A 22643-nucleotide genomic window follows, 5' to 3' on the forward strand; every position below is an offset into this window, starting at 1 on the left:
GAGGTCTGGCATGTCCACTGGCTGGTACGAATCAGTACCCCTCCTGCAGTGTGCAGGGCCAACAGACACCTTCCTGCTTGCAGACGGTCACAGGCTTCACTGCCAACAGGAAGCACAGTGTGACACAAGGAACCAGCGGGTGAGGCCCAAAGTATGTTTGATCTGTGCTTTGTAGTTGGTTGTATTTAGGGGCACGTCCGTCAAAATGACAGGCATGCCAGAATGGGAAGGAAATGTTACTGTTGTGCACAGGCACATCAGTTTCTTTCGGTCAGGCCCATTCAGCAGCACAGACTTTGTGCCTTCTGGTTGCTCCGTGGGGTCTTGCTAAAGGCAGAAGATTTGGAAGAAATTGCTCCGTTGTCAGTGCTGAAAGTAATCCCTTCAGCTAGCAGCTATCTAGTACCATCATCAGGGCACGAGCAGTTGCAGGGTGAGCGTGTAAAGAAGGAAGGCCTGGCTGGAGAGATTGGTGGAGGAAGGAGTAACTAGCTGGAGGAAGTACTGGGAAAGGAGCAGCTAACGAGAATGGCCAGGATAGCAGGAGCAGCCAGCAGGAAAAATGGGCAGCTCAGTTTAGGCCATGCCATCCATTGTGGCTCACGACAATTATGGGACTTGACCTCCACAAGCTGTGCTGAGATGTTTTCCGGCAGGAGGAACAGCCGGCTAGCTGCTGCTTAGCGGCCTGACTAAAACTTCCGAGTAGAAGAGGACTTTACATCATCACTGAGGCACTTCAGGACGGCTTGGGAAAAGAGGGATGGCTTATCCTGTTATATCACCATGAATAGCCCTCCTCAAAATGCCTGTGAAATCCATGGTGCGGCTGCTCTAAGACGGCTGCATGGTTAAAGGAATCTAATGAGAGTAACAAAAGTACCCAATGCTATTGTGAAAGCATGAACTACATGAGGGTGACCCTGATGTTGTGCTCCTTCAAAGACTTAGATGGGAGCTCACCAGCTCAGCTACCTTTCTGTACTGGCAGTCACTGCTGCCAAGGTTAAATTTTACCCCGCGCGTACTGACCCCCAAGAAGATGCCTTCTTGAACTTAGCTGGTTGATTCCCACATGGCCCAGCTGGGTTTGCTTTAGTTGCTTCTCTCTGGGCAGAAAAGAAGACAATGGGCCTGAAATGGAGTCCAGAGGCTTGCAATCGTGCGTCTTTTCCTGTTATTGCAACTGGACAGGAGGTCCTGGTCAGCTTGGTCGGGGGTGGAAGGAGTGGAGGACCTAAGCAGGAGGCCTGAAGGTGGTTCCATGACAGTGACACGGAGATCCTGGTCCTGGAATTTCCTTCTAACTAAACAGGTTACAAGGCTGCTGCTGCTGCTCTAAGAATTAACTACCTTTAATTTCCAAAAGGAAAAGTTAGAGCTGTGATGGATGTGCTCGACCTCTTGACCAGACTGGTGGTGGTTTGGTGCAGGCTCTGGAAGAGGTAAAGGCCTGAGCTGTAGCCGGGCCGTGCACTCCTCTAGTTTCAATCTGTTCTCTGAAAACCCACAAAGGAGCAGAGTAACATAGTGAGCATCGATGCATATGAGCTTGGAACACCGATCATGCGATTGACACAGGAAGAGCGGGTGGCTTTTCCAAGACTCAAGGAACAAAGAAAGTTGTGGGTACAAGGAGTCTCCTGCATACCTTTCCCATTTCCTGTAATTGACTACAAGCCAACCACTTTATCCTATAAATACGACAGCCTAAGTGAGCCTTCTTTGAGTTCTCCCTGCTAGGCAGCGTGGCTGCATGGCAGTGATCTCCCCTTCAGCTGGGACACCTCTCAAGGTTGCTCCTCGAGGCAGAGAGACGTTTTACTAACGACAGATCCTTGGTAAGCGACCGACATCGTGCATAACCTTGTAGTACGGTAACTTTGATTTTGTCTTGGCAACTTTGATTGCATGCCGAATTGATGCTCATGAAACATTATATAAACTGCACGTATAATCCCTTAGACATAAACGGTTGACCAGGTGTGAGACTAAGATTGGACCTAGCCGCACCTAAGCTCCATCAGGAGTTTAGAAAGCAAGGTGGTCGACTCTGAACCCGTGACTCAACGGGAGGGTCTTCCTTACTCTTTGCATCTCTGGTCTCTCTACAAATCATTCTGACTTGAGTGTAATTCAGTTTTCCCTTGTGTGATTCTTCCACGCAGTAATTAATAGAGTGAACCTTGCCATCGAACTTGGTTAAGTCACACTTCTACAACATCATATTAAAACCACTTTTGCTAATACCTTTGTCGGCGATTGATTGGCTACAAAGTGTTCAGAAGGGACAGGCAAGGAAGGAGAGGTGGGGGAGTTGCCCTCTATGTCCAAAATGGGATTGATTGCACAGAGCTACCTTTGACAAACAGCAATGTGCAGGTCAAGAGCTTATGGGTGAAAATTAGAGACCAAGCCAACAAAGGAAACTTTGCGGCTGGTGTCAACTACAGGCCGCCTGATCAAGAAGAGGAGGTGGACGAAGAGTTTTTCTTCAGCTGCAGGAAGCATCACGCTCACAGGCCCTGATCCTGATAGGGGACTCCAACCACCCAGACACCTGCTGCAAAAGCAGCACAGCAAACTGCAGGCAGTCCAGGAAACTACTGGAGTACGTTGAGGACAACTTCCTAGTCCAGGTGATGGAGAGCCCGACCAGAGCAGAGGCACTGCTGGACCTGTTGCTCACTAATGCGGAAGAACTTATCGGAGAGGTCAAGATTGGACGTATCCTGGGCTGCAGTGATCATGCCCTTGTACAATTCTCAGTCTTGAGGGGTATAGGATGGGTAAAAAGTAGAGTCATGACCCTAAACATCAGAAAGGCAGACTTTTGTCTGTTTAGGGCGCTAGTGCGTGGGATCCCTTGGGATACTGCCCTCAGAAATAAAGGAGCGAATGAGAGCTGGGAGATATTTAAAGACATTTTTCTTGGGGTGCAAGAGCGCTCAGTCCCAATGTGCAAGAAGTCGGGCAGGCGAGGCAGGAGGCCGGCTTGGCTAAGTCAAGACCTCTTAGCCAAACTAAAACACAAAACCAAAATGCATAGGCAGTGGAGGCAGCGATATACATCCTGAGGAGATTATAGGGGTATGGCCTGAGAGTGCAGGGAAGGGATCAGGAAAGCCAAGGCACAGCTGGAGCTGAACTTGGCTAGGGACGTGGAAAGTAACAAGAAGGGTGTCTTCAGGTACCTGGGATGACAAAGGCAGATGAAAGAAACTGTACCCGCCCCGATGAGCGGCACAGGAAACCTGGCTACAGCGGACATGGGGAAGGCTGAGGTACTCAACAGCTTCTTTGCCTCGGTCTTCACTGGCAAGTGCTCTAGCCACACTGCCCAATTCACGGAATCCAAAGGCAGGGACTGAATGAAGAATGAAGTACCACCCACCATGGGAGAAGATGGGGTTCGAGACCATCTAAGAAACCTGAATGTGCCCAAGTCCATGGGACCTGATGACATGCATCCGAGGGTCATGAGCGAACTGGCAGATGAAGTTGCTAAGCCACTCTCCACCATATCTGAAAAGTCGTGGCAGCCTGGTGAGGTTCCCAAGTGACTGGAAAAGGGGAAACATAACCCCCATTTTTAAAAAGGGAAGGAAGGAAGACCTGGGGAACTACAGGCCAGTCAGTATCACCTCTGTGCCTGGCAAGGTCATGGAGCAGATCCTCCTGGAAACTATGCTAAGGCACACGGAGAACAGAGAGGTGATTGGTGACAGCCAACATGGTTTCACTAAGGAAGCCTGACAAATTTGGTGGGCTTCTGCGACGGGGTTACAGCATTGGCGGATAAGGGAAGGGCGACTGACATCATCTACCTGGACTTGTGCAAAGCATTTAATACTGTCCCACACAACATCCTGGTCTCTAAAAGGGAGAGACATGGATTTGACGGGTGGACCACTCAATGGATAAAAGGAATTGGCTGGATGGTTGCACTTAAAGACCTGCGGTCAATGGCTCGATGTCTGGGAGGAGACCAGCGATGAGTGGGGTGCCTCTGGGGTCCGTGTTGGGACCAGTGTCATTTAACACCATTTTCGGGGACATGGACAGTGGGACTGAGTGCACCCTCGGCAAGTTTGCAGATGACGCCAAGCTGAGTGATGTGGTTGATACTCTAGAGGGAAGGGATGCCATGCAGAGGGACCTTGACAGGCTGGAGAGGTGAGCCCGTGCAAACCTCATGAAGTTCAACGAGGCCAAGGGTAAGGTCCTGCACCTGGGTCAGGGCAATCCCAAACATGGATAGAGGCTGGGCCAAGAGTGGATTGAGCGCAGCCTTGTGGAGAAGGACTTGGGGATATTGGTGGATGAAAACCTGAATCTGAGCCGACAGTCTGTGCTAGCAGCCCAGAAAGCCAATTACATCCTGGGCTGCACAAAAGAAGCATGACTAGCAGGTCGAGGGAGGTGATTCTTCCCCTCTACTCCACTCTCGTGAGACCCCGCCTGGAGCACTGTGTTCAGCTCTGGGGCCCCCAGCATAAGAAAGACATGGACCTGCTTGAGTGGGTCCAGAGGAGGGCCATGAAGATGATCAGGGGGCTGGAGCACCTCCCCCATGAGGACAGGTTGAAAGAGCTGGGGTTGTTTAGACTAGAGAAGACAAGGCACCGGGGAGACCTTATAGCAGCCTTCCAGTACTTAAAGGGGGAAAGGGGGCGTGCCGGAAAGATGGGGAGGTGCCCTTTATCAGGGAGTGTAGTGATAGGACGAGGGGTAATGGTTTTAAACTGAAAGAGGGTAGATTTAGATTCAATATTAGGAAGAACTTCTTTACTGTGGAGGTGGTGAGACACTGGAACAGGTTGCCCAGAGAAGTTGTGGATGTCCCCTCCCTGGGAGCATTCAAGGCCAGCTTGGATGGAGCTTTGAGCTACCCGATCGAGTCAAAGATATCCCTGCCCACAGCAGGGGTCTTGCACTAGGTGATCTTTTTAAGGTCCCTTCCAACCCAAGCCATTCTATGATTCTATGATTCTGCCCTCTAAGTTCCGCGTGTCCATGGGAGTCAGAGATTGCCCAGAGAGGCAGGACTTTGGATGCACCCCTGCGCTCACCATTTCCCACCGGTTGTTTCTGGGCTCCTCCTGGGCAGGACACAGCGTGTTTCCATCAGCTTCCCCATGCCCTGTGCAGGGAGCCCAGGGGTGAGCTCTGGGTTTGAACTCCAGAAAAGTGCGTGCTGCAGTGCCAGAGCCCTCCTTGGAACAAGCTCTTCATGCACAGGCCAGTGCCCAATGCTGGATATTACCTTAGATCATAGGCATCATTTTTCTGACCTTGCCCCTGTGTTATTCACTGAGCTTTATCCAGTGAGCTCTTTTAATAACCAAAATGCCAATGACCAGGAGAAGAGCATGTTTGGATCGGACAGTGTTTAAAGCTGCTCAAGTGACAGTGCCCTTTTCCTAGACCTAGATCAGTCACTCTCCAGGACTACCGGCAAATTCCCCCTTTCTCAGAGTATCAGCATTGTATAGGACTGCCTGCCACCTCTAATGCTCTGATATAGGCAGCACTGTGTTGACAGCCTTTGTTGCTGGACCTGTATGAATGTGCAAATGTGCAAGATATTTGTGATGGGATGGGAGTGCTGGACTGAGGATGTATCAGAGGGCAGAGGATCTTGGACTGTATGCGCTCTGTGTGATTGTGTGTAGAGTTGTGTTTGGGTGGAGGGGTGGTTTTTTTTGGAGTTGTAGGTAGTGAAGGGCTACAGGGAGCTCCCCTGCTTCCTAGTTGAGGACATTGCTTGGTATATGTCAACAGTGGACACATACATATTGGACATAGAGACTTAAGCTCTTTAAAGCATGTTAACACTTCTTTTTTGTGTGAGGGGAAATAGGAAGTTTCACCATATATTTATAGAGTATGCATATATTTGGGGTTGAAGGTATTTCCTGATCTAGATTACTTTTGCATGTTTGTCTCTCTTAACCCTTAGATTATCTTTAATAAAGGTTAGGAAACAGAAACAGAAAGAACTTTGACTATGAATAAGTTCCCTATTAATAAAAAGTGATAGTCATTAAATGTTACACTTTTCTTCTAGATCAGCTCTGTAACAAAAGCACTGAATTTTTTAAAACCAGAAATGTTTTGAAAAAAAAGCAGTATGATTTTCTTTTTTCAGGTGTGAGGTACCACGATTAATTTGTTTGTTTAAGACTAGGTAAAACTTTTCTCTAATATCAGTTATGACGGACTACAGCAACAGTGAACATTCCTCTAGTATGCACATTTTTTTCAATTTCTGCAAAATACCAAGTGCAGATTTGCTTGCATAGATATTTATTTCTTTTTATAGCTAAGGAGTCACCTTTCACACTCTAGGCACAAATTACGTGTCGAAACTTGAACAGCAAGTTCTGACTTGCTGTCCCTTGGATTCCCTCTGTATCTTGCGCTATTGCAGTCAAAGTTGTGGCCCACAATATGTGTCTGGTTTTTCCCTTTTCAATATAACATATCATGAATTACTGAATGACATATAGTCATTATTTGTCTTTTGTAGAATTGTCATTTGTAATGCTGGAAAGGCAATCCTTAAATTCACAGGACCATGTGCACAAGATACATCGTATTATCCCCATTTTACGTCGGCAATAGTTGCAGTACAGAAATGCCAAAGAACCACACCTGGGTCAAAGATCAAATTATCAGTAGATACAGTAGAGGAACCTATAAATTCTAAATCCAAGTTCTTTAAGTGCCTTGACTAGGCAAGATTCCCTTACTAATAGCCCTGTCAGACTATTTATAGGAAATGCATCCACAGGAATGGCAAGATGTAAAACATTTCTAAATATATCTAGTCAAATCAAATGACAATTATGCCATTAGTTAAGTTTGCCAGACAATGTTTTGCCAAAGATGGTTTGCCAAAATATATTTTGACTGAAGGAAAAGGAAACACCCAGAGCATCTGCAGACCAGACTCTATAAAAGTCTCTTTGGAGTGCTGCGCCCAGTCTTGACAGAAAACTTCAAGGTAAGTGTATGGCTCCTGTGAACTTCTGGGCAAAGCATATACCTATTTATTCCATTTAACTTCCTATAAACCTTGAATATCCATTTTTATCAGGCACTGTCTCTATCGCTAGTGATTTTATTCTAGGTTTGAAGGCAGCATTTTTTCCTTCAGCTTATGTATTAGCTCTGGATATCTGTGCAACACAAAATGAGTTGCTATGTTTTCAAACAGCAGTGACTGACTTCCAGCCTCTATCATCAGAATTAATACCAAAATTTACCAACTTTTAAGCAACAGGAAGAAAAACAGCAGTTTAAGATTTCTAGAAAGATGAACAGGCAGTAGTGACATTTATGTCTGTCATAATGCAACATGAATTGTCCATAGCAAGTAAATTTTCCAGTGAAAAGCTACTATTTGCTATCAGACAAGGAAGTCTCTCAGAGACTCTCCGGTAGCATTTTAAAAAAAATCAGAGACTTACTTAACACAAAGTCTGTGCTATGGCAACATCCAAATTCACTAGAATCTACAAAGTTGAAGTAATACTGCTAAACTGTACTACAATACTGAAACACTGAAGAGATGTTCTATACTTTGTTACACATAGCTAGATGTCTAAGAATTAATTACAGAAAAGTATACTAGTATTTTCAGCCAAGACTGGGAAGCTTAAATCAGACTGTTGACTTGTATATACCTACTTAAATATTTGAAGAGATCAAACTGCAAGACATTTCCTGTCTTCCACATAAAGCTGTTCACTTACTGACTCAACGTATCTTTTTTCCTACAGAGCACTCTGCTGACTGTGCATCCTGTATAAGTGCAGACATGGCCTCTCCTGATGCTGAGATGGCTGCCTTTGGGGAGGCAGCTCCTTACCTCCGAAAGTCAGAGAAGGAGAGAATTGAGGCCCAGAACAAGCCTTTTGATGCCAAGACATCTGTCTTTGTGGTACATCCTAAGGAATCCTTTGTGAAAGGGACAATCCAGAGCAAAGAATCAGGGAAGGTCACTGTCAAGACTGAAGCTGGAGAGGTGGGTAAAAACTAAGGCTTAAAGACTGTGTGCAGATCCCAGTCTCAGCTCTCAGCTGACGTATATTCTTTCTTCATCTGACAGACCCTGACCGTGAAGGAAGATCAAATCTTCTCCATGAACCCTCCCAAGTATGATAAAATTGAGGACATGGCCATGATGACCCACCTCCACGAACCTGCTGTGCTGTACAACCTCAAAGAGCGTTATGCAGCCTGGATGATCTACGTAAGTACCAGCAGCAGTTTTCCTTTGGGCAGCTAGGAGAAACTGCTCTGCCAGGCTAAGTGGAAGCCAACGTGCTGTCTCCCTTCCTCGCAGACCTACTCGGGTCTCTTCTGCGTCACTGTCAACCCCTACAAGTGGCTGCCGGTGTACAACCCAGAGGTGGTGTTGGCCTACCGAGGCAAGAAGCGCCAGGAGGCCCCTCCACACATCTTCTCCATCTCTGACAATGCCTATCAGTTCATGCTAACTGGTGAGACAATGGCAGCATCTTCATGGCAATATAGCATTCGTTTTTTAAAAAAAATTATTTGCGTGTGTAAACCTCAGCATGAGCCTTTAATTAACTTATTTTAACAGCTGCTGATACTATGCATGAGACACAGTTCTGTCCTAATGATTTAAAAAACTCTACTAGATACCATGCAGACAAGAGCACTGAAAACATTACAGTGAAGAATAATTTATAGGATCAATTGAGTCAGGTGAAACAAAAATTCTCCCCTACCTATTATTGAGATCTCATTTGCTCAAAATGTGACAGAAAATATTAATAGAGCCCTGAACAATTTAATTCATCTCTCCCAAAACTGTATTGTAGGTTAATTTCTAGCTGTTTTGGCTCCATGAAGACATGATTTGAAAACAAATGATCTGATTTCAAGTGTTATTCCAATATTTACAACTTCTTGGGAAAGAACAAGAGCCAGAATCCCAGCAAAGTTGCACCCTCTGGAAACAACGATAAATGCCTTCATTTCAAATTAGCTATTAGTTAATACTCCTGTACTATGGATTTGCTTCTTAGGCATGAAAGTTACTTGACCAGAAAGGACCAGAATTCTGTGCACCAAACCTGCAATATGCAGAAGGGAATCAATGATTTGATGGTCATACATCTACAGTTGTTTCGTGATTCCACAAGGACATTACTGAAAATCACAGAATAAGAATGTTGACTGTTAAAAAAAGTCCCCAAATATTGAATAAAAATGGGATGATAATTTCAATGTATTTTTTTTTCCTTTTCCACTTCCACTTTTAACACTGGAGTAGGTTCATGAATAACAAGTAGTTTAGCATTTTTTTCCACATTTGCTATCTTCTGTCTTCCTTCTCTTAGTTAGTGCCTTTAAAAACAGACTTCTAAAGACAGAAATAAACAGAAAAAGAGCAGAAACAATCTGAAACAAACAAACAAAGAAAAAAAACAAAATAAAAAACTTATATTCTTTCCTACCTCAGAAAGTATTTGCTCCTTTGGATTCACCAGTGAAAAGGAAAAATAAGGAAAGGAGAAAAAAAAAGGACCTAGTTTAAACATTTCCAACATTGATTAAATCTCTACACTTCTACAAATGAGTTAGGTAAGGAGGAGATCAGAATTCTTTTGACCTGTACAGTTAGTGGCTACAACCCTTTGCTACTTAGAGATGAGACCTAATTAATCAGACTTCTCAAAGGGTATTTTGTTAAATGGAAACAGGTATAAAGTGATCTCAGATTCTTAAATTGTTTGAGGACTCACTGGTTAGTTATACTTCCTGGGACCTTCAAAAGGCACACAAGAAATTTGATATTAATCTCTGTGGATTCTACAGGGAGTTTTTTCATACCCAAACCTTCCAACACTTAAAACAGACTTCTCCGAGGAAGATAAACCTCCAGACTTCTTGAAATCACTGGAAAGTAACAGGCATGCTTGCATCACTATTCATTTCATAGAGAGATTGATATGAGAAATAGGTTGAATTAAGAAGAAATGTCCTATTTCAATGAACAAAAAGGGAGTTTAAATGAATATCTCAGAGGTGAAAAAAACATTGAAGAAATCCAAACTTTGATAACTCCAGCTCTCTCCATATAATACATACGCTCTCTAAAAACACTGCTTGTATTTATCACACACATTGTGTTTTATATCATTCAAGAAAGCCACTAACACCATCTTGTTTCTGCCTCTTTCACAGATCGCGAGAACCAGTCGATCCTGATCACGTATGTACACTCCCTGCTCGGGTCCCTGCGGGGCTGTCGGGTGCCAGGGGACCTCCTGCCTGACCACACGCTCTCTGCCTCTCTCTTTGGTTTGACAGCGGAGAATCCGGTGCAGGGAAGACTGTGAACACAAAGCGTGTCATCCAGTACTTTGCAACAATTGCAGCGAGTGGGGAGAAGAAGAAGGAGGAGCAGCAGTCAGGCAAAATGCAGGTGAGTCAAGAAGAACAGACTGAAGGTTCGACGTGCAACTGCCATGTCAGCTAAACACTGTAACTGAATAATTATCATCCTGTAGGGAACGCTTGAGGATGAAATCATTAATTAATAGATAGTAGTTTGAATCAATGATTTTCTCTGCTCCTGACAAGAGTTTTGGAAAAGATAACCAGCAATAATTATTGTCCTGTAGGGAACACTTGAGGATCAAATCATCAGCGCCAACCCACTGCTGGAGGCCTTTGGAAACGCCAAGACCGTGAGGAACGACAACTCCTCACGCTTTGTAAGTTGTTGCTTTGGACAACTTTTTGCTTTTCTCTCCCTCTCATTACAAGAAAAGCGATGGCCCCTGGCACTATTCCATGTAAAGGAGACATCAAAAGAACCCATCCAGGCTGAAATGCTGCTGCTTCTCCTTAACAGGGCAAATTCATCAGAATCCACTTTGGGGCCACGGGCAAACTGGCTTCTGCTGACATTGAAACCTGTAAGAGACTCTCCTGGCCTCATCCCATTCCTTCCTAAATTCCCACCTCCTTGTGCATTCCTGTGCCTCACTCTTTCTGCCTTCCTTTGCCAGATCTGCTGGAGAAGTCCAGAGTCACTTTCCAGCTCCAGGCAGAAAGAAGTTACCACATATTTTATCAGATCATGTCCAACAAGAAGCCGGAGCTAATTGGTAGGAAGGATCATTATGACTTTTTGCGGAAGATCGCTGAGCAACAGTTCCCTCTGTTACCTGGTTGGCTAAACTAAGCCTGTGCCTTGCCTCTTCCTGCTTTCAGACATGCTCCTCATTACCACCAACCCTTTTGATTTCCACTATGTGAGTCAAGGTGAGGTCACTGTTCCCAGTATTGATGACCAGGAGGAGCTCATGGCTACAGATGTAAGTAACACAGCAAAAAGGTACCTACTGTACATGTCTCAAAGGTGACATAGGTGACCTACTAAGGACACGTATTTTACTTCATTGTTTTGACTGCAGAGTGCCATTGACATCCTGGGCTTCACTGCTGATGAAAAGACTGCCATCTACAAGCTGACAGGGGCTGTCATGCACTACGGGAACTTGAAGTTCAAGCAGAAACAACGAGAGGAGCAGGCAGAGCCCGATGGCACAGAAGGTATCAGCACATTCAGCAACTGACTTGTTCAAAGAACTTCTCTGTTTGCAGAGATGATATGTTAGCCTCCAAGCACAGGCCTTTGTTGGCCTGAGTCACCACATAAAACACCGAGGAAAAACATCTTTGTTCATTGTCTATCTAACTGCAGAGGTGCTTCCCTGATCATGGGAAATACCATTACTTTATCCAATGGATACTCCCCAAACACACACAGCCTGAGAGGGGGAACTTCAACCTCAACGCAGGCTCCCTCTCTCTCTGTAAAACCTTCAGACACTAAGTCACCATGACGTGCAATCATATTTTTAGTGAAATAAATCCTGCATTCTTTGCTATGCAGAAATCATCTTTCCACAGAAAAAGAAAGTGCTGCATGCATGCCTCGTGTTGCCAGAGGGTTTTTGCGGTTCTTCTAGGACCTTCCAGATTCAAGCTATTCCTATCCAAGCCACACCTGCTCTTGCTTTCAAAGAGGGCCATCATTAGCTTCCAGAATTTACATTCCTTCCCAGACGTTCTATATGAGACCAGTCCAATGCTTTTCCATTTCTAGAACAGGAACAGCAGAGTTTTTCACACTGGCCAAATTCTAGCCATTGTCCAAAGATAAATGCTCCTCTCTCTCTCTCTCTCTCTCTTCTGCTCTTTAGTGGCTGACAAGGCTGCCTACCTGATGGGCCTGAACTCAGCTGAATTGCTCAAAGCCCTGTGTTACCCCCGAGTCAAGGTTGGGAACGAATTCGTGACCAAAGGTCAAACTGTAGAACAGGTAAATAGAAGATAGTTTGAAAGTGCTCTTTCAGTACTTGAGCATTCTTTTTTGACCCTAGGAGGTAACTCTGGTCCTTTCTTCTCTGCTTTAGGTGAACAATGCAGTTGGTGCCCTGGCAAAAGCTGTCTATGAGAAGATGTTCTTGTGGATGGTTATTCGCATCAACCAACAGCTGGACACCAAACAACCCAGACAGTACTTCATTGGTGTGCTGGACATTGCTGGCTTTGAGATCTTTGATGTAAGGAGCAAGGATTTAGCACCATTGTCAAGGGAGGGCCAGGGATGGGTCATGAGGACTCAGAAACACCCTTCTTTTTAAGAAGATTCAGAAGTTTATCCTCCTCGTCTGCAGTTTCTAGAAAGCCCTCCCTCCTCTCTGTCACAGTAACACCCTCAAATGGCTTTACTAACAACCACTTTGATTCTAGCCTTGTCAACAGGCAGAAGGCGGCTCTGCTTTCTGGCTAATGGTCTCAGAGACCCTTGAGCTTGCAAAAGTCTTAGGCTTTGCAAACAAAGAGACAGCTTGAGGACTAAGGCTCACACAGATGTGGGCCAAAGGTGTGGATGCTCTTGGAAGAGCCAAGGAAAGGGTAGTGCTATGGGAAAGTTCACAATGCTACACGATGTTGCAGCTAAGGTTCCTGAAGGATTTGCTTTTGAGTAGCACAGTAAAAAAGAAATGTTACTTTTAGCGTGATTTCAAAAGTAATAACAATAAAATCTTTCAAGAATGGTAGATTTTGCAATAGAAGCCCTGCTAAGGAAACACATGCTGTTACAGTATGGTTAGGAGTGGTGTTTCAGCTGGGGAACTTCAACAGCATTAGGAGAATGCTAGGAAAAACCTGTGGTGTTTGCCACACCTTGAGAACCTGTGCACCTCTCCTTGCTTTGGACAGTTCAATAGCTTTGAGCAGCTGTGCATCAACTTCACCAACGAGAAACTGCAACAGTTCTTCAACCACCACATGTTTGTGCTGGAGCAGGAAGAGTACAAGAAGGAAGGGATTGAATGGGAGTTCATTGACTTTGGGATGGACCTGGCTGCTTGCATCGAGCTCATTGAGAAGGTACGTTTTCCATACAAGTGTACGATGTATTTTGGAATTCTGTGATGTTTCTGGGCCAGATTCATCTCCGGAAGAACTCAGGGCTGGGCATTCAGTGTCAGTTAAATGAAATATTTTGCACTGAGATTTATTTTAGTCTGGGGAAGAGAAATTAGGAAATGCAAATCTATGTCATCAGTCCTGCATTACCTGGTCTTCAAGCCTGGAAAAGGTAGCCTGGACTCCCACCAACAGACTTCTTCAAAACCAACTGGAGTCAGTCTCCTTTCCTTTTTCCCGTGAAGACTCAATCAGAACTCCACAAACAAATTTGCGAAATAAATATCATCTTCATAGAATCATGGAATTGTAGAATACCAGGTTGGAAGGGACCTCAAGGATCATCTGGTCCAACCTTTCTAGCACAATCTAGATGAGATGGCTCAGCACCAAGTCCAGCGGAGTCTTAAACGTGTTCAGCGTAGTGGAGTCAACCACTTCCCTGGGGAGATTATTCCAATGATTGACTGTTCTCATAGTGAAAAATTTACCTCTTGTGTCCACTTGGAATCTCCCTGGGAGTAACTTGTACCCGTTACCCCTTGTCCTCACCAAGTGACTCCTTGTAGAAAGGGAGTCTCTGTCATCTTTGTAGCTCCCCTTTAGCTACTGTTACATGGTGATGAGATCACCTCTAAGCCTCCTTAAATCTTGCCTGATTTCCCAAAACAACTGGGCCTCTTGTAGCTATTTTCCCAATTATTTTTCCCTTTACCACTTCTCCCTCTAATTCTGCTCCCAATTCTAACCTGAGCCATACAGACGTTCTTACCAGTTCTGTGAAGGCACTCTGCAGGAAGGTAAGGACAGGTGGAAATAAGCTCCCTGGCTGAGAACAGCGCCTGACAAACTTGGGCCCTTACCCAGGCTGAGATGCTACCAGCAACACACTGGTATCTTTGATGTTCATAGCACATGCTTCACATCATTATCATCTTTCTCTGTCACTTCTTGTGGTACCTTCCAGCCCATGGGCATCTTCTCCATCCTGGAAGAGGAGTGCATGTTCCCCAAGGCAACTGACACCTCTTTCAAGAACAAGCTCTATGACCAGCATCTGGGCAAGTCCAACAACTTCCAGAAGCCCAAGCCTGCCAAAGGCAAGGCTGAGGCCCACTTCTCCCTTGTGCACTATGCTGGTACAGTGGACTACAACATCTCTGGCTGGCTTGAGAAGAACAAGGACCCCCTGAACGAAACTGTCATTGGGTTGTACCAGAAATCATCCGTGAAGACACTGGCTTTACTCTTTGCCACCTATGGTGGGGAAGCAGGTCAGCTCTGTAAAATCCATGTTCTATGTGTTCATATTGTACAAAGGGGAATCCCAAAGACAATGTTAAAGGCATCTGCTCGTTTTCTTCAATTTTGCAGAAGCTGGTGGTGGCAAGAAGGGTGGCAAGAAGAAGGGTTCTTCTTTCCAGACTGTCTCAGCTCTTTTCCGGGTAACTGTAGAATTCATTATCTCTTTGAAGATGGAAAGCAGTTTTATTCTGAATCTGAAAGCTGTTTTAGTTTTGGTCATAGCTCTTGTCATCCTTGAAAATGCTTCCCTTGCCATCCTTGTGAATTACAGAATTACCCCCTTAGAATGCCACAAAATCTCTACCTCAATGCGTGCATGGTCTTCCTTTTATTTCAGGAGACAGAATGCTATTGTCAGCTTCCTGGAACTCCCTAGGCAATTGTCTTAGAATTTTTTTCCATCTAACTATTGATATTGCATCCTTATATTTTGGCTGATTTCTTCCACCTGCCTTAGTTTTGCTATTACTTTCTCTGAATATTCTACAAATATCTCCAAAGGGTGAAGTTCACCTATTTTGACTGTGAGTGAATAACAAATCAGCTCAACTTCCTTAAAATCTTCTCTGGAGACTTCAGAGATGTTACCCATACCTCTTTTATATATCTATGAAGATTTTCATTATTGTCACATTATAGAATTTGAAAATAACAGATTGACCATCAAAAGCAAAAAAATTGCCTTGAGATTGTAAGGTAATGTTTTCATTTCAATGGGGAAAGAGAGTGAATGTTAAATTACATCAAGTGAATGAATTCTGAGGTCAGTTTTCAGTTATGTTTTCAAGGTTTCCATTTGACTGAGGTGGATATATTTAGGGAGATTGAATTACTACTAAAAAAGTCAATTTATATGGGCTGTACAAATATTCCATCCATTTAGAAACAACATAGTTAGCTGCCAAATCAGACGCTAGTCACACTTAGCCAAGACTACATGTCATCCAGTTAAAATGCCCAAGTAAATACCCCAAGAAATACCAGCTAGAAGGAAGGCTGTGAGATGGCAGCTCAATATTTGTATAAGGAGATCAAGGAAAAGCAATACTAACCATTATTCTACAAAAGAATTTCAAAACCAAAAATCTGTGAGCCTTCAGTTTCCAAGTTTTGCTTTGGGAGTTCTGCAAAATGTTTTAGAGAAGGCAGGTCTGCATCCTGAAACACTCAGTTTAATATATCCACTATTAAGCTTCCAGTGGTTATGCTTAATAATAGAAACTTCATTTCATGATCTCACAGGAGAATTTAAACAAGCTGATGGCTAACCTGAGAAGCACTCACCCCCATTTTGTACGATGCATCATCCCAAATGAGACAAAAACACCTGGTAAGGGGATCCAATACGAGGAAAACTCAAGCCAGAGTTCTTCTCCTGAGTGTCAAAGAGCAGGGTGGTCACTAACAGTGGTGTTTGTTAGGTGCCATGGAGCATGAGCTGGTGCTGCATCAGCTGCGGTGCAATGGTGTGCTGGAAGGGATCAGAATTTGCAGAAAAGGATTCCCCAGCAGAGTCCTGTATGCTGACTTCAAACAAAGGTAAGAGCGCTACACCTTTCTGCCCATTCAGACCAAGCTGAAGAACCTGACTATTGTAATATACTTGAAACATTATACTTTAAATTGGTACTGAGCTGTAATATAGAAATGTTTCACCATCAGTTCATGATGATATGACATTGCTGAGATTAGGATTCTCTTGCACTTAGAGTTAATAGTAAAAACACTCTCCTGTTCTGAAAGGATAAACTGTCTCCAGGCATGAGACTCATTCAATGAGACAGTCTGAGAAGGCTGTGGGGTTCAATTACAGTGGTGGTTTTGGTGACGGGGATTTCTTCATGTTCTGTTTTCTTCTGCAGATACAGAGTGCTTAATGCAAGTGCTATCCCAGAAGGACAGTTCATGGACAGCAAGAAGGCTTCAGAAAAGCTCCTTGGGTCCATTGATGTGGACCACACCCAATACAGATTTGGTCACACCAAGGTAGAAACAAGACCTGTGTTAAAAGTTTGTCAGGGAGCGGCAACGGTGATCTGCTCCATCAATGGCAGGGAGCGCAGCACAGTAAAAGAGCTGGCAGGGTAGGGGCCTCAATCAGTAAGTGCCCAGCCCCACAGTATCCAAGCAAGGCAAGTGGGGAAGACCTTGGGATGGTAGTCAGGTTCAACCAAGAGTCCAGATCATCAGGCAGGTTTGTGACAATAAGGAAGGTCTGAGGTGAAGCCATAAAGCCTTGGTTTTCGAGATTGGTCAGGGTCAGACATAGGTAGGCTAATAAGGCCCGGCACTATTCATTAATTCCTGGACAGATACACAGCAATGAGATTGGTCTAACATCAAGCCAGGAAGTAAGTCCACAGGTCATGGTAGAGCTCACTGGGGTCCATGAACAGGCATAGTTGTGGCTGAGGCTGTGGCTGAACTGGAAACCATAACTCGTATCACATAGCTCAGAGAGGGACTGAATGCTTAGGGCTGAGCTTATAGGAAGCTCGTAGGCCATTGGGCAGAAGGTTTGGGAGAGGGCCCAAGGTAAAGCTGGTCACGGCCATTAAGGTCAACTTCAGGATCCTGAAAGACTGTACTACCTGACAATGACATGCTGCAACATTTTGTTTCTCAAGGTGTTCTTCAAAGCTGGGCTGCTGGGACTCCTGGAGGAGATGAGGGATGACAAGCTGGCAGAAATCATCACTCGCACACAAGCCAGGTGCAGGGGCTTCCTGATGAGAGTGGAGTATCGGAGAATGGTAGAGAGGAGGTAGATATTTCTCATATTAATTTGTTCTCATGGTACTTCACCAATGAAATTTCAATTCATCACACCGAAGCTATGCAACAGCCATGTGAATTTCAATTCAGGGAGTCCATCTTCTGCATCCAGTACAATGTTCGTGCATTCATGAATGTGAAGCACTGGCCCTGGATGAAGCTGTTCTTCAAGATCAAGCCCTTGCTGAAGAGTGCAGAATCTGAGAAGGAGATGGCCAACATGAAGGAAGAATTTGAGAAAACCAAGGAAGAGCTTGCAAAGTCTGAGGCAAAGAGGAAGGAGCTGGAGGAGAAAATGGTGGCCTTACTGCAGGAGAAAAATGACCTGCAGCTCCAAGTGCAGGCGGTGAGCATTACCATTCATTTGTCCCTGGGAAAAGAATGATATACAGTCAGAATGCTTTTTAACCTACGCAGAGACTCAGGGGAAGCTGACTAACATGCAGTAGAAAACAGTTGAAATCACACACTCCAATGCTGAGTAACCAGGCACTGGCAGGGGCATGGTGAGTCTCATGGCAGCCCCACCTGAGACTCGGCATTCCTGCTATCTGAGGGAAGAGCCATGTAACACTAGCCAACATGTAATCCACAACAGCGAGCTCTGAACTGGAAGGGAAGTATCTCCATCTACGCAGCTTTCAGAGCAATGGATCTGTCTAATAGAGTCAAGGCAAACCTGGGAAGGCCCCATTTTCCTACTTACAGGTACACTGGAAGGCCTTGATTACTTTCCGAAACAGAGATACTTCCCGTTCAAAGTCCATTAGGAAAAAGGCAGTTTCTTCACACCAAACAGAACACCACTTGCTCCACTAAATTATTCTCGCAAAGCCTCTTCTCCCCAAATATTACGAGGTTTGTGAGGAGCCAATGAAAAAGAAGCAGCTGTTGAATACTGTTTCTGTCAGCTGCCCTCTCTGTGAGGCATTTTTAAGAGACACAATTGGCATCACTGTTGATTCCAGATGACAGGGTTTCCCAGTAGACACCGGGCAACATCTTGCAGTTGCTGGAGCGGAAGACCAGGTTCGGCCCCCATTTTAACAGATGCCTACTCAGTGACAGAAAAGACAGAGAGGAGAAACTTCAAAACATTACAACCCACAAAAATCTGTGTCTCCCCACCAGGAAGCGGACAGCTTGGCTGATGCTGAGGAAAGATGTGACCAGCTCATCAAAACCAAAATCCAGCTGGAAGCCAAAATTAAGGAGGTGACTGAAAGGGCTGAGGATGAGGAGGAAATTAATGCTGAGCTGACAGCCAAGAAGAGGAAACTGGAGGATGAATGTTCAGAGCTGAAGAAAGATATTGATGACCTCGAGTTAACGTTGGCCAAAGTGGAGAAGGAAAAGCATGCCACTGAAAACAAGGTACACACACAGGGAGGCACCTAAAGGGTGAAGGGACAGATGCCTCCCACATCAGCCTGGTACCCTCAGAACGAAGCTAGGTTTGGAGCATACCAGGAGCATAAGAGCAGGGCAGCTAGGCAGCCCCCCAAAAAACCAAGCTCTTGGCTAAGGACTGCAAGGTGAAAAGGTCACTGCATTAGCAGTCACGTCTTCTACACAGGCTTTTGGCACTTTTTTACAATCAACAGGTGAAAAATCTCACGGAGGAGATGTCAGCCCTGGACGAGAACATCGCCAAGCTGACAAAAGAGAAGAAAGCCCTCCAAGAGGCCCATCAGCAGACACTGGACGACCTGCAGGCAGAAGAGGACAAAGTCAATACGCTGACCAAAGCCAAGACCAAGCTGGAGCAGCAAGTGGACGATGTAAGCACACAGGCAGAGAGCAAGAATAAGTCCAGGTATGGAGTTCGACCTGGCTGGCAGAGCACTGATGGTCTTGTTCTTTGTAGCTGGAAGGGTCCCTGGAGCAAGAGAAGAAACTGCGCATGGACCTTGAGAGAGCTAAGAGGAAACTCGAAGGAGACCTGAAGCTGGCCCATGACAGCATAATGGATCTGGAAAATGATAAGCAGCAGCTGGATGAGAAACTGAAGAAGTAAGTGCGGCTGTGGGGCACCTGAGTGCTGGGCTGGTGCCCTTGTCTTCTTCCTTTGAGCTCTAACACGGTTTGCTTTGCCCAAAGGAAAGACTTTGAAATCAGCCAGATCCAGAGCAAAATCGAGGATGAGCAAGCCCTGGGCATGCAATTACAGAAGAAGATCAAGGAGCTGCAGGCAAGTCTCTGGTCCTTCCCCTCTTTCACCCAGTCTCAGGTCAGGTAGGAGGAGGGCACGGGTGTGAAGGGTCCCTAATGTTCCCCAGGCTCGCATTGAGGAACTGGAGGAGGAAATTGAGGCAGAGCGAACTTCTCGGGCAAAAGCAGAGAAGCATCGGGCTGACCTCTCGAGGGAGCTAGAGGAGATCAGCGAGCGCCTGGAAGAAGCAGGAGGGGCTACTGCAGCTCAGATTGAGATGAATAAGAAGCGTGAGGCAGAGTTTCAGAAGATGCGCCGTGACCTCGAAGAGGCCACGCTGCAGCACGAAGCCACGGCTGCCGCCCTGCGGAAGAAGCATGCGGACAGCACAGCTGAGCTTGGGGAGCAGATCGACAACCTGCAACGAGTGAAGCAGAAGCTGGAGAAGGAGAAGAGTGAGCTGAAGATGGAGATTGACGACTTGGCCAGTAACATGGAGTCTGTCTCCAAAGCCAAGGTATAGAATTGCAGTAGAACATGCTCACAGGGCCAAGGTATGGCACAATAGGCTACATCTCCCAGCCACATTCTCATAAAAAAGTCCCTGCTGCTCTGATAAGGCAGAGTCCAGGTGTTCATTTCCTTTTCTTCCTTGTATCTGCTATGTAGGCAAATCTGGAGAAGATGTGCCGCACTCTGGAAGATCAGCTGAGTGAGATTAAAACTAAGGAGGAGCAGGATCAGCGCATGATCAATGACCTCAATACTCAAAGAGCTCGTCTGCAGACAGAATCAGGTGAGACATCCTCATTCCTGAGCTGCAATGCAAGAATGTGCACTCCATGACCATACCACAGGGTGCAATATGGTAACAGGTATAACCTCTACAGACCACTCCTGATTACATGGCTTTACAGGCAGAAACTGACATAGTATTAATAGTGTAGTTACCTTTTTTTGCTTTATCCTTCCAAGGTGAATATTCACGCCAGGTGGAGGAAAAAGATGCCCTGATTTCTCAGCTTTCGAGAGGCAAGCAAGGATTTACCCAACAGATTGAAGAACTCAAGAGACATCTGGAGGAAGAAATAAAGGTCTGGAAGTACCCTACTGTCCACAATCTACATCAGCCCTAAGAGCATCTGGAGAATCCTGTCTGCTCCAAGATTAGCTCGATATTCTTTCCCCAAACACACGTGGTACTGGAGGGAACAGCAGCAGTGCACATACCCCAGCTCATAAGCTAGAGGGGGAAGGAAGCATAATGATTTTGATGCTGGAGGAAGTCATCCACAAGGCTTTCATGAGTTTCTGACGATACTCTCCAAGGGAGGATTCAGACGCACACGTCCAAATATTTAGAGAAACAGCAGCTTACTGTCCCCAGAGCACCTGTCACTAACACATCCTGATCCTCCAGAACACACTGATGAAGGCTTCATCAGCTCCCAGCTTTGCAGTTGCCTAATGAGAGTTTCATTCTAATTCCACTGTCGGTTTCACTGTCAAGAGGCATCTCAAGTCAAGTATTCAGGTTACCAGCCCCAATGTCCCCACAGGCCAAGAACGCCCTGGCCCACGCCCTGCAGTCTGCTCGCCACGACTGTGACTTGCTCCGGGAACAATATGAGGAGGAGCAGGAAGCCAAGGGGGAGCTGCAGCGTGCCCTGTCCAAGGCCAACAGCGAAGTGGCCCAGTGGAGAACCAAATATGAGACGGATGCTATTCAGCGCACGGAGGAGCTGGAGGAGGCCAAGTATGTGGCAAGCAGGATGTCAAATGGCTGGAGAAGACGGAGACTGTCAAGGGAAATTGGAAACTGGAGTCTCTGAGAGTGGAACAGGACAGGGGTGGGACGAAGGCAGGGCTATACTGTCTTTGTGGTAAAGGGGAGAGAGGGAGGGAGAGGAGATGGGTGCTGTGGAAAAAATGTAGATTGGAAGGACAAACATAGCCTTTAGGGCTAGAAAGGCTAAGACAGGCCGAATACTCAGTAGGTGCTAAGACACAGAAGTGATAGACCCTTGAGGCTGCATGCAATCTTGAAACACAAAAAACACTGTGAAAAGCGCTAGGCTCAAAGGCCCCAAAGCGGCCAACGGCCCTCTTGTGAACAGTACAACATTGGCTCCCGTCTAAGCGCTAACCTGGAGCTGTGCTTATCTCCTCCCAGGAAGAAGCTGGCACAGCGCCTGCAGGATGCAGAGGAGCACGTTGAAGCCGTCAATGCCAAATGTGCCTCCCTGGAAAAGACAAAGCAGAGGCTGCAGAACGAAGTGGAGGACCTGATGATTGACGTGGAGCGATCGAATGCTGCCTGCGCAGCTCTGGATAAGAAGCAGAAGAACTTTGACAAGGTCTTTTGGGCTCCAGACCTGGGGCTCCTGGGCAGGGCATCCCCTCCTCATTGCCACATCCATACTCATGCCCTGTTTCTCTTCAGATCCTGGCAGAATGGAAGCAGAAGTATGAGGAAACTCAGGCTGAGCTGGAAGCCTCCCAGAAGGAGGCTCGCTCTCTCAGCACGGAGCTGTTTAAGATGAAGAATGCCTATGAGGAGTCCCTGGACCACCTGGAAACGCTGAAGCGTGAGAACAAGAACTTGCAGCGTAAGTCCCTGGGCCTCTGCTCCTGGCAGGGCTTTCTCACTCTGCACCACTACCCACCGCTCCACATGGGTCTGTGCCTGCAGGTCTGCAAAGCTGCCTGTCACCTTGGTGTGGCAGGGCCCTTCCCATTCTGCCCTGTGCCTGACCATGCCCTTGGTCTTTGTTCCCACAGAGGAGATTTCTGACCTCACGGAGCAGATTGCCGAGGGAGGAAAGGCGATTCATGAGCTGGAGAAAGTCAAGAAGCAGATTGAGCAGGAGAAATCTGAACTCCAAGCCTCCCTGGAGGAAGCTGAGGTACACACAGG

At 45.9% G+C, this 22643-nt stretch overlaps 1 protein-coding gene across 2 annotated transcripts in view; it reads left to right on the plus strand.

Annotated features, from left to right (window-relative positions):
- Positions 1 to 7825: 7825 nt before the first annotated feature.
- LOC309597388 (myosin heavy chain, skeletal muscle, adult) overlaps positions 7826 to 22643 on the plus strand; it is a gene marked incomplete at both ends in the record, with an annotated part of 96167 nt that continues 81349 nt past the window's right edge. Inside the window, 31 exons of one of the 2 annotated variants that reach the window (XM_082326706.1) lie at positions 7826 to 8032; positions 8117 to 8260; positions 8354 to 8510; positions 10228 to 10255; positions 10354 to 10468; positions 10668 to 10760; positions 10901 to 10964; positions 11058 to 11156; positions 11263 to 11366; positions 11466 to 11604; positions 12258 to 12376; positions 12471 to 12620; positions 13285 to 13455; positions 14462 to 14768; positions 14869 to 14939; positions 16042 to 16129; positions 16221 to 16338; positions 16662 to 16785; positions 17427 to 17563; positions 17665 to 17920; positions 18706 to 18948; positions 19179 to 19355; positions 19442 to 19587; positions 19675 to 19765; positions 19854 to 20243; positions 20396 to 20522; positions 20702 to 20820; positions 21286 to 21482; positions 21900 to 22083; positions 22170 to 22335; positions 22508 to 22632. In XM_082326706.1, coding sequence (XP_082182832.1) covers positions 7826 to 8032; positions 8117 to 8260; positions 8354 to 8510; positions 10228 to 10255; positions 10354 to 10468; positions 10668 to 10760; positions 10901 to 10964; positions 11058 to 11156; positions 11263 to 11366; positions 11466 to 11604; positions 12258 to 12376; positions 12471 to 12620; positions 13285 to 13455; positions 14462 to 14768; positions 14869 to 14939; positions 16042 to 16129; positions 16221 to 16338; positions 16662 to 16785; positions 17427 to 17563; positions 17665 to 17920; positions 18706 to 18948; positions 19179 to 19355; positions 19442 to 19587; positions 19675 to 19765; positions 19854 to 20243; positions 20396 to 20522; positions 20702 to 20820; positions 21286 to 21482; positions 21900 to 22083; positions 22170 to 22335; positions 22508 to 22632 — 4656 coding nt within the window. The remainder of the gene's footprint in view (positions 8033 to 8116; positions 8261 to 8353; positions 8511 to 10227; positions 10256 to 10353; positions 10469 to 10667; positions 10761 to 10900; positions 10965 to 11057; positions 11157 to 11262; positions 11367 to 11465; positions 11605 to 12257; positions 12377 to 12470; positions 12621 to 13284; positions 13456 to 14461; positions 14769 to 14868; positions 14940 to 16041; positions 16130 to 16220; positions 16339 to 16661; positions 16786 to 17426; positions 17564 to 17664; positions 17921 to 18705; positions 18949 to 19178; positions 19356 to 19441; positions 19588 to 19674; positions 19766 to 19853; positions 20244 to 20395; positions 20523 to 20701; positions 20821 to 21285; positions 21483 to 21899; positions 22084 to 22169; positions 22336 to 22507; positions 22633 to 22643) is intronic. The other variant, XM_082326705.1, reaches the window with a different exon arrangement.

This window comes from Platalea leucorodia (genome assembly GCF_965183815.1).
Source record: "Platalea leucorodia genome assembly, chromosome: 14".
NCBI classification, from domain to species: domain Eukaryota; kingdom Metazoa; phylum Chordata; class Aves; order Pelecaniformes; family Threskiornithidae; genus Platalea; species Platalea leucorodia.